The sequence below is a fragment of the Glandiceps talaboti genome, chromosome 1, assembly GCF_964340395.1.
Source record: "Glandiceps talaboti chromosome 1, keGlaTala1.1, whole genome shotgun sequence".
In the NCBI taxonomy this organism is placed as follows: Eukaryota; Metazoa; Hemichordata; class Enteropneusta; family Spengelidae; genus Glandiceps; species Glandiceps talaboti.
The window spans coordinates 2,877,771-2,889,448 of record NC_135549.1 but is presented as its reverse complement, the minus strand read 5'-3'; the positions used below and the strand labels follow the sequence as shown (position 1 = coordinate 2,889,448).

At 37.2% G+C, this 11,678-nt stretch overlaps 1 protein-coding gene across 1 annotated transcript; it reads right to left on the bottom strand.

The window, feature by feature from the left end:
• On the bottom strand, nucleotides 1–4,062 carry LOC144440052 (carbohydrate sulfotransferase 11-like). The gene is made up of 4 exons (XM_078129289.1): nucleotides 3,760–4,062; nucleotides 2,240–2,363; nucleotides 1,557–1,639; nucleotides 1–1,134 (listed from the first exon to the last, which is right to left on the bottom strand). The coding sequence occupies exons 2-4, from the start codon at nucleotides 2,352–2,354 to the stop codon at nucleotides 268–270; spliced, it is 1,065 nt and encodes a 354-aa protein (XP_077985415.1). The 5' UTR covers nucleotides 2,355–2,363; nucleotides 3,760–4,062; the 3' UTR covers nucleotides 1–267.
• Between the last annotated feature and the right edge of the window lie 7,616 nt (nucleotides 4,063–11,678).

Sequence of the window (11,678 nt, the reverse complement as noted above, 5' to 3'; positions counted from 1 at the left end):
CATACACTATGTTGCGGTTAGTCAAGTGAATAACATTCCAAAAAGTGAATGCAGATGTGCCTAGCAACAAGACTACGCCCATAGCAACAGAGAAATGGTAATGTATATTGCAAAAAAACAACATGGATGGTTATGCAAGTGAATAAAGCAACAAAGATACCGCTAATACCAACAGTACAATTATGGTGTACACAGACATTTAAAAAAAACTGACACATATGACGGCTACAACATCAATGATGCTATTATTGGTTGTCTCGTACATCTCTACGTGGAAGTTGACCACTGAATAAATTCCTCAGGAAACGGATATCCGAATAAAATAAAGTCGCGCTTGTATACGTCATACAATTTTAGAATATTGTCTTTGCTTATACTGGAGTAATATCGACGAACTAAGTCAGCATTGGAGCTGTTGGTAGCACGCGTATCGAATTTGGGAAATGAAACTGTGTCATCATCGACTCCAGCACGTTTTAAAACATAGAGGGTGTCCTCTTCCAAATTCTCAAACTTGCCAATGACATCAAAGTTTATTGAACACACAGAGCAAAGTTGATTAATCGGTTTCCAATGACCATCAACTTCTGATGTACCTGCCGTGTCTATGACATATTGAACAAACTCTTTGAACTGTACATACTGACGAAGGTTATTTACCTCCTCTTCTGGCATCTTATGTCCCCCTGCCCGATATCGACGTATGATCTTTGTTCCATGTATCTTAACAAAGTTTTCTTTCAACCGATTTGCCGATTCGAATTTGTCTCTGAAAGCCGACAATAAACGCTTGAAGGGATGGCGAACAAAAATGAATTTAAGATAATTTTCCAAACGTTTGTTTTTTTCAGTTTTGTTCAAGTTTTTTAGAAATGGAATTTTTTTGGAGTATTTAGGGCGAACTATGCTGTGGTGCATATTATTAGCCTGTGTGGAATTGATAACACCCAATAGAACTAGCCAAAGCTTGAGCCAATTTGTACTGCCCACTTTAGTTACATAACAGTAGATAAGTTTGGTATTGTCTTCGTACAGAAAATATCTACCATTTTTGGAATTCAGCTGAAACTTCAAGTTTCTTTTGGTATCATTACACCCACTCCTATAAACCTGTAAACGTTGCTGGTAAACATCCTACAAAAAACAAAAGTATTCGAAATGACTGGTTGTGTTTTTATGATGTTACATAGATGACATAGATATTGCTCGATTGCCAAAAAACACCAAATTGAAACTAGTTTCCTTCTCTATTATACTTTCACTGGTACCCTTCAATTATTATTATTATTAGACTTTATTTAATCTCGATAGACTGTTGAGCCAGTGGCTCTTCTCACACAGTGTCGAGAGTGGATCTAACAGACATGCATATTTAACAGATGTACAACAAATTCATGACTTAGTGCTTATTTCCTTCTGATAAGAGTTCTGAACACGGGTTTGCAAAAAATGGAGAAAAGAGGTATAAAGGGTATGATCTCAAATAAAAGAAAACATGTTTTCGGCCTTAATGTTTTGATTACAGTTTAATTACCACATTCACACTAAACATTTACCTTGGTTTCGTCTTCTGTAGAACTCTCTTGAATTTCTTTACTCGGTAGAAGCCGGAACGGTCCATGTTTATTTTTGTAGGAAACTAATACAAATATATAAGGAAAGTAAGTTTACAATAAAATAACAGGATGCGAAAGTACTTTTATAATAACAATGAATAAATATTTAATGAAGATAATGTTGACTTGATTTCTATCTTGTCATTATACTAATGACGCCATCTTTATATATCAAGACGTGACAATCGGTTTTGTATATGACAAAAAAAAGTAAAAAGTAAAGACAACTTCAGAGCCAATCATGAACAAGCTAATGACATCTGCCCCACATACACACTTGCTCTAAAGTAGTAAATAAAAAGAACAGTAAATGCTATAAATAGTAGACTGAGTGACAGGTTTGTTGAGAAAAAAAATTACGCATGGTCGCACCATTTTCGACAGACTGTCCTGACCAGAAAAAAAATCTCTTTTTTGGCAAAATCTGTTCATAAGATACTGCCCTGTCTAATTTGTCAACTAACCGAAATAATCAACCCATCTACGAATCAAAACATACATTCATTTTATATTCAAGAATCATTCCATCTATATATCGGTTGTTCAAGTATCATTCCATCTATATATCGGTCAGTCAGTCAATCAACCTACCAACACTGAGAAGATAACTTAAATTCACTCACTCGGTGTTATATATGCTTCTGAATGCCAGTGACCTCCGTATACAAGAGATAACACTATCCACCCCAGCAACAATGTACCACCAATCACCATGTATTTCAATTGCAGTGGCGTCATCGCAAATCTCTGAGAGTAAAAAAAATTTTTTAAATTTTTTTAAATTTAAAGTTGATTCATCTCACACAAGAAGTTATTCAAATTGTATGATCTATGAATATAATTTATAGAATTGAATACATGTAATCAGTCACTTATCGTTAGACCTAAAACAATAATTGTCTGCTTCCGGTTACCCGACCCCATCTATTTTTTTCACTGAAAAACTAGGTGGGCTTTCATAGGGGTCGGGTAACCTTTTTTATTTGGATTGCACTTTATGAACATAATTTTATGATAAAGCTTTCGATTCTTTGATGTTTTTTTGCGATTTTGCAAAATATATATGTACTGGTTTATTATGACTATTTTGTCACAGACCAGTATAATAAAACATATAAATGTACGCAATGAAACGTTTTCGTTTTACTTTTGTCATGTCATGTCATGTCATGTTTGTTTGTTTGTTTGTTTGTTTGTTTGTTTGTTTGTGTTTGTTTTGTGTTTGTTTGTTTGTTTGTCTGTCTGTCTGTCTGTTTGTTTGTTTGTTTGTTTTGATTAATTAATTGTTTGCTTGTTTGTTTGTTTGTCTCTGTCTGTCTGTCTGTCTGTCTGTCTGTCTATCGACGTTTGGTCAGAGTCAAGTCCTGAGTTCCTCCGCCTGAAGTAGGACAACATTTAATATAACAATACTTTGTGTCGATTTGGAAATTGAGTCAGATTACCTGCAGTACAGTTTGGTTACGAATCTGTAAACACTAGAAGTGTCAATAAATATAATGTTGTTTGGGTATGGAAAAGATGTACCACTGTTTTTCCATCCTGGAGATATATCGCCATTTTGTACAACAAAAAACAAACGAGGTACATAATATGAACATGACACAATTTAGGAAGCTCATCTCCTATGCGTGATTTCTTGTGATTTAATTTTTGTAACAACCGAAAGTATACTCGATACTTGGGTTTTGACCATGGACATGTGAGCATCTAGCACATGATGTTGCTTGGAATGAGGCCATGAGGCCAAACTCAGGGCTTGGACTCAATAAAGGCTATGGTTTAGTTGTACAAAATACTAACATTGTCTCGTATGCAGTTTATGTTTTACTACACACACATGCTACTGATCCTTTCACACCACAAAGGTATTATAGCTACATGAGATTTGGGCTTTAATTAAATTAATTTATTTTACAAATGTATTTAATTCTGTCGATCGTGACAACGGTTACATGTACGTAACAACATTTGTTGATTTATGTGACATGACCTGCCAAAATGGCGCAGAAGTGGCCAACGAACTGTTTTACTATACACATTATATTGAGACAAATATAATACTAACATGACATTTTTGTTATACGTTATCATTTTCAGTCGAATCTATAGGTTATTATAGGGTTATAAAGTTATTATAACTTACCTGAGTTTTGGCTCACGTTCTACACTTTTTGTCATATAACCTTAGCATTTGGGTGTTTGAGACACACACAATTCTTGTTTGAGACACACGCAATCCTTGTTTGAGACACACTGAATCCTGGTCATAAGACCTTAGCATTTAAGCAATAACCCCCGCCGAACTTCCGGGCGGGTATACACGAGATTTTGGTACAATTCGCGACATATAGCACGAGCCGTATGGCGAGTGCTATATGGAGCGAATTGTACCAAATTCGAGTGTATACCCGCCTTCGGCGGGAGTTATTGCTATTATATTATATCAAAATGTGTGTATATTTCTTCTAAATATGATTCTGTGGTTATTTATATGCCCGAAAAGGCGAATTCGCACGTACAGAAAAAGATCGTCGGTAATAGATCGTCGGGAACGAGCATATTTTAATGAGTGGATACGTTCATGTAGCCCCCACACACACACTGCATGAACACAACCATACACTGCATTGCAATGCATTGCATTGCATTGATAAATTACTTTATTTACATCATATAATGCATAACGAAAACGCGTTGAAAACTAGCAACAAAGAAAAGGGGGCAAGAGGTCAAAGAAAGTAACAATTTTGTTTGGATATTTTCATAAGAACAATACAATCTTGTACACTGCTAAAAATAGATGTCTCGGCGTTGAATCGGAGAAAGCGCGAGACAGTAAATCAGAGACACGACGTTACAGTCTACTTTAATTTAATGGGTAACAAATTGAACATTGACCGAACCTGAAAATGTACAGTTTCGAAATAATCCTGACGCACCTTGACTGATGGTTAAAAGTTGAATCGGTGTTGCTTGATTCAACGCGTAACGAGAGTAGGACGCTGAGACGGCTCGTTGCATGGGGAGAACTTGTACCTTATCAGTGATGTTGCAGCCACTGATCGATCGTTGCTTTCGATCGCAAGGTCATCAGTGGAATTATTTGGACTACTGTAACCCAAACTATTGTACAGGATACCTGACACACCTTATTACTCTGGGGAAGTGTTAACTTATTGGTATAAGAACGAACACATTCAGCTTGTATGTACTATTCATATGCTAGTTTAGGGGCCCATTTTACCACTGCCAGCCGTGGTAAAATGGGATTTTACCACAGTTATTATCCAATCAGAATGGCGCATAGTAGCATGATATAATATAATTGACGTTTTATGCTACAATTTACTCTAACACAGAACACATCAAAAGATGCGTTAGTCGGAGGTGACTTCTTCAAAGCATCCTGCTTTACACACTGTTACAATTTCGTGTGGTGTCTAAGACCCACTAACTTCTGGTCTGTCGAACAGAGTAAATTGTTGACATTAACTCTCAAATGCCGCTTTCAACGTTGAAGAGAGCGCTCGAGCAGTCAGTATAGACGTCTACTACGCGATGTCCAGTGTTTTCGGTGACCATCCCGCTTTCCACTGATGTTTCTCGTGTCTCCTTTTTCACCCCTCTCTCGCTGTGTCTTTTCGTAGAGTACGTACGTCCAGTGTCTACATCAAATTTTAAAAAGTGGTGTATGATACGCTCAAACTTCAATGATTCTTCATCCAAATTAGATGGTACTCTGCCGTGATAGTAGTCCTGCTTGCATACGGAGTAAGTCGTCCCTTGAGCGAAACGCGTACACCGTCTGTGAGCATGACTACCGTGAAAGTGACTCTTCAGAATCGCAATATCACAATTTACGACCTGTTTTCTTGGTCGCGGTCCAATGGATGTTTCGCATCTCGTCGGCCATCTAGGTCTGTAGAATCATAAAAAGGGGGTACTTTTTCAGATCACCCTCCGAGAATATGGGTACGATGCCCCATTTCTCTCTCTCTCTCTCTCTCTCTCTCTCTCTCTCTCTCTCTCTCTCTCTCTCTCTCTCTCTCTCTCTCTCTCTCTCTCTCTCTCTCTCTCTCTCTCTCTCTCTCTCTCTCTCTCTCTCTCTCTCTCTCTCTCTCTCTCTCTCTCTCAGTGTAAGGATTAGGTGTCGTTGAAGGTATAGCTCTGGAATTATACGCTACGGGGTTTTGACACGACGTGTCGAAACCCCGTAGCATAGAAATCCAGAGCTAGTTGAAGGTAAAACTTCCCGGATTTCGGAAAGAATGGGGTTTTTGAAGTGATTTTCTCCCAAATTCACTATATAAAAAAAGGGAGGGGGTTCTTTTTCATTGAAATATTAACTGGAAAAGGGGTACATATGAAATTTTGCTAACAAGCCGGGGTACCCACCAATCCATGATCGAGCGACTGCCACTGCTGGGGCGTCGCGACGCGTCGGAGAGTCAGAATTGTACGGGGTGTTGGTCACCGAAAACACCCGTCCTGTAGACTACCCGAACTGTCAATCCGTGTTGACGGCCCTTTGATATGTGCTGTTTTAGAGTAAATTGTTGCAGAAAATGCCCAAATGCTAAACTCTTATGACCAGGATTCAGTGTGTTTCGAACACCTCAATTCTGGTCATAAGACCTTAGCATTTGGTTGTTTTCTGCAACAATTTACTCTAAAACAGAAGACATCAAGGGTTCCGTCAATGAGAGTTGATGCAGACACAAGTTGGTGTGGTTTCGACTGGAGTGTTTGTTTTGTCGCCTGGAACTGACGCATCTTTTGATGTGTCCTGTTTTAGAGTAAATTGTTGCGCAAAACGGCAAATGCTAAGGTCTTATGACCAGGATTGTGTGTGTTTCGAACAAGGTTTGTGTGTGTTTCGAACAAGAATTGTGTGTGTCTCAAACACCCAAATGCTAAGGTTATATGACAAAAAGTGTATCAATTGTGGTAGTAGTTTACAGCAGCTTTCTATAACAAGACTAATACTAATACATGGAGTACATGATTTATTTTGAGACCGTTGACCTTTGAGATAAGTGGCTCAGAAGTTGCCAACGAACAGTTTTGTTATATTATCACATCAATGTTACATCAAGTTATAGCTCTTCATTCCTAATTTTCAATATTTCATAGATAAAGAGGCCAGTTGCCGAATACTAACAAACTCGTTGTCACAGGAAATTAAATCAATGAATTTGAAAAAGTGTGGTTGTCTCCAGTAATGCTATTGAATGTGTTTATGTCTAATTGCTTCGTATTTAGGACATATTACAATAAAATGGAATTCATCTTCGTCGACTTCGATGTCTTGACATCTAGTGCATTGCCTTTGTTCCAGTGCCTTTCTCGTCCTAGCCCATCTGCCTGACTCAATTTCAAGATTATTTGAGGACACTCTTAATCTAGTGAGGGCTTGTCTAAAGCGTTGTATTGTAGTGATATTTAGATAAGATTTAAAGTGCTTGTAAAGTCTAGCTCTGGTCGAATCACCTAGCCTAATATTCCAATTTTGTACAAAATTATCTGACAAGCGCTGCTTGATCGATGAGTGCTAGGAACCTCACCCCATCACCAACACCCTGTTGAAACCAAGCGCACGTCACCCCTAACTCAGCAAAAAGATTCTTAAGATAGTGACCAGTATTTTGTTAATGAATAAGCTTATTATCACGTGATCCGTTTATAAAGCTGATATTCTGTGTGATTACATTTGATATTTAAAAACAATAATAATAGAACAACAGTACGTTCCACCATTTCCTTGTAGAACAGGGATAATATTTCACAAGCTCGCACCTTGCACCATTCTTTCAACCACAAACGCCTTCTGGAGGTAAACTTAGGAGATGTGCCGACCTTGTTACCTTTCCGCATTTGTAATACTGCAATAGCACCTTTGTCTATATTGTACTTATATGCATGTATGTAAGTTTGAAGAAGCACAGTGTGTAAAAATGATCAGAAAGGTTAGGTGTTATGAGTTCAATAATAGTAAAACATGGAATCATATAACAGACGTTATGCCTAAAAAAAAACTAATCCAAATTTGATGAAACAGGTGCCACTCTTTTCCAGGTTTGTTTGTACCATACACGCCTTGGAGTTTCGCCTCGTAAACGGTTCAACTAAACCAATCTCTGTAAACACACAAATATTTTCAATATAGTCATTTGTTGGTATGCATAGTCAATAGGCAAGGATAAAGTTGAAGCCCAGAAAGTCACAATTACGAGAAAAATATTCACTTGTGATCATTATGAATAAAATACAGTAGTGTAAAATGTTCTGATTTTCCTACATTGACAAATTGATTTTTCCCAGCTTTCAATACAATTGCATGAATATTTTCTTTTAAGTCAATATCTTTTCTTTATTTCTGTAGGTCTGAAGGTCAGTCAGAAGAAACGTAGTGTAGCATGATGTAGGCTGGTACACCGCCCTCTATATACTCGGGCGGGAACAAGTTCAGCTGACTCAACTGTACATCGATAGAGGAATGAAGTTGTACATTATACCATCACTAGGATATCCCATTCACTTGGAGGATATCAGCTATAAATGGCGTCGATAATGGCTGGGGATATTTCGGAAATTGCCATTTTGTCCTGGAGGGCAAAATACATGTAGTAGACTGTGGATAAGACTAACAAACATTAGATTGTACATTCATCCATCCTTCCATCCACCTCCCAACCCATCCATCCATACATCCATCCATCCACCTACCTACCTACCTACCAACCCATCCATCCATCCACCTACCAACCCATCCATCCATACATCCATCCATCCATCCATCTACCAACCCATCCATCCATCCATCCACCTACTTACCAACCCATCCATCCATCCATCCACCTTCCAACCCATCCATCCATCCATCCATCCACCCATCCACCCATGCATGCATGCATCCACACTGCCAGTCGCAACGTCAGTTGCTGGTCAAAGTAAAGGTGATCAGAAAAAGAGCAAATATTAACTACCTATGGATCTACTAGGGCAACATATACGTAAAGAAAGAAATTCAGTATGAACATAGTAGTTCTATAAATCACGACGCGATGCAGAATTATTCCATAGAAACTTTGAAAGTGTACGATATCTGTGAATGTAAAGATGTCAATGTTTGTGCAGTTTTCACTGAAAACGTGCACCAATTATTTGTCGCAATATTAAGTAGTCCAGGTGTAACAAACCAGCATTGAACCGTCGAGCTTTAAAGAAATCGATAGATAGGAAACAGAAACTATATATCAATGTTATCAAATCAAATTTTAATCCAGTTGTTTTCAGTAAGTATAAACACTATAGCAATATTTTAACTTCTCTATTTTCAGGAATACGGGTAATTTATTTTATGAGAATAAGGGTAATACTAAGAAAAGGAATATAATTAATGATGTTCTTGGAAGGGGTAATAGAAATGTCAATAGTGTAGTCTCCTGACAAACTTAAAATTTCTTCAGATGAAAAATGAACCTGAATATACCCCACCGCACGCTATCGTGCCGGCTTTCAACGACTTCTTTGTAAATATTGAGCCAAAGCTAGCTTGTAATAAAATAGAACATAATAATTTTAAAAATTAGTTAACAGACCCAATCCCCAATTCATTATATCTTTACCCCACAACCCAATATGAAGTCCAACATCTTTTGCTGACGTTAGATGTCAACAAATCGTGTGGCTTTGACATTATCCCTACCAGACTTTTATCAGATGCTACTGACATAACACAATATCTACACAATATCTAAGCCCTTAGAATATATTTTTTAATTTTTCCTTTTCCTACAGGGTGTCCAGTGCTATCAAAATAGCAAACGTAAAACTAATATATGAGAAAGGATCTGAACATACCCCAGACAACTATAAGCCATTTTCTATTTTTCCCTCTATGGATAAAATTTTGGAAAAAATTTAGTTAGTAATCGCTCGAGGTCATTCATGGATCAAAATAAGATTTTATATGAATTGAACATCAATACGGCTTCCAGAAAAATTACAGCACAAACAGTCTGTGATTAATTTAGTAAACTACCTCCTTAAATAACCATGATGTACTTTTGTCTATGGTATTAAAGGTTTACCCTTGCTGTTTGTTTCAGGGTTATGCAGGAATGTTTGTTCTGACAGTGTCAACTCGATGTATTTGCCAATAAATTGTGGCGTTCTCAGAGCTTAGTTCTGGACCCTACATTATTTTTGTTGTACATTGAATGATCTTCCATTCTTTTTCGACTTCTAATTCTTATTCTTATTCTTTACTGGAATCCAATCAGCTTTCTACAAAGTAGTGGCTGTTTTTCATGGAGCCATAAAATATCTTTAAGAGTACATAAAACACAAAGTAATAAGTAACTCGATGAACAAAACAAAACAAAACAAAACAAAACAAAACAAAACAGAGTATAAAGTCGAGTACTGTCGCTAAAGAGTTCAAACATGTATACAATTCAAGAAACGATTACGAAACATTGAGTACGTGTCGGGCACATGTCTGTTTAAAACCATTCAGAGATTCCAGATCTCTTGTAGATCTGGGAATCCTATTCCAAATATTGGATGCCATATATTTCAAAGAACTTCTATGGCAGTCATTGTGATAGAAATCTACTCCGGCACTAGCCCTGGTTCTGTAATTATCTTTATCTATTTTGGTTGAACTGTTAAGATAATGAGGAGTTAAATTATTGTTGATCTTATACATTAAAACACATTTACAGAAGTAAAATCTTTGCTTCACTGACATCCACTTCAGGCGTGTTAACATATCAACACTGTGTGTTTTATAGTGACATTTCAAAAATAATACGCATGCCACGGTTTTGCAGCCGCTGCAGCCGCAAAATATTGGTCTCACTACTAGCATGGGACCACACAGTATTACAATAATCGAAATATAGAAGAACTAGTGTATTGTAAATGGATACTGCAGATGACTCGAATCGTTTGTTCATCACACTCAAAGCAATATTGACCTCTCACTAGTAAACCATGATTTTAAGTGTCTGATTGGCGTAATGCTAAAACTTGCAATCAGATTTGAACTGAATGCCTCCTGTAAGAGCAAAACTATAATTTTCAGTCGTACAATTAATGTACACACATAGATAAAATCCAAAAATCTGAGCTATAGCCATTATACATGATGTAACCCTTAATTGGAAACGTAACTATATGAAACTCTTTGAAATTTGGAGCTTGCATCGTTAAAATATTGCTCAATTATCGTGGACTTCAGAGCTAAAACCTATAGGGTTTTAGGTTCGATTCTTATTGGAATATATTAATCACTCGCCTTCAAAGCCAAGCTCCTGTGTAGTGTAGTGTAGCGTAGTGTAGTGTAGTGTAGTGTAGTGTAGTGTAGCGTAGTGTAGCGTAGCGTAGCGTAGCGTAGTGTAGTGATATATGTTCCAAATTACATCAAAATTGAAGCTTACATTACACAGATATAGCTTAATTACCGAAATCATTAATCATGCAAATTACCCATTAAAACTAAAACTATAGCTTTTTAGGGTATGTGTGCTTTGTAATGGTTGATGTGTGTACCAAATGTTTGCAGACTTTGAAGAGAAAATTCTTAAGATATAGCTTACTTGCTGCAAATCATTAATAATGCAAGTTATTCATTAAGGTATGAACTACATCAATAAACCCTATAGGACATTTGCGTTTTATTATGGTTAACATACTACCACATTATATTGAATTTGAAGTATGTGTTCCGATAGCCTAATTTCTTAAAACTATTAATTATGCAAATGACTAATTAATGTTCATGGAATATTTCCCAAAATCTAATTTGTTGTTGTCAGCACCATATGGAAGATGTGTACCAGGTTTCATTGGCATAGATGTAGCAGATTTTGAGATATCGTGTCCACAGACAGAGAGAGACACAGACAGACAGACAGACAGACAGGCAGGCAGGCAGGCAGGCAGACAGACAGACAGACAGACAGACAGACAGACAGACAGACAGACAGACAGACAGACAGACAGACAGACAGACAGAGACAGACTATATGTACAATGGAATTTCTGAAACCACGT

What these genes read in the sequence shown, in the direction of transcription:
- LOC144440052 (XM_078129289.1), bottom strand. Translation starts at nt 2,354, where the DNA reads ATGACGCCACTGCAATTGAAATACATGGTGATTGGTGGTACATTGTTG. An exon ending in AGAAGCATATATAACACCGA is followed by an intron (nt 1,640 to 2,239) that starts GTGAGTGAATTT and finishes TATTTGTATTAG; the next exon opens with TTTCCTACAAAAATAAACAT. An exon ending in CTACAGAAGACGAAACCAAG is followed by an intron (nt 1,135 to 1,556) that starts GTAAATGTTTAG and finishes TGTTTTTTGTAG; the next exon opens with GATGTTTACCAGCAACGTTT.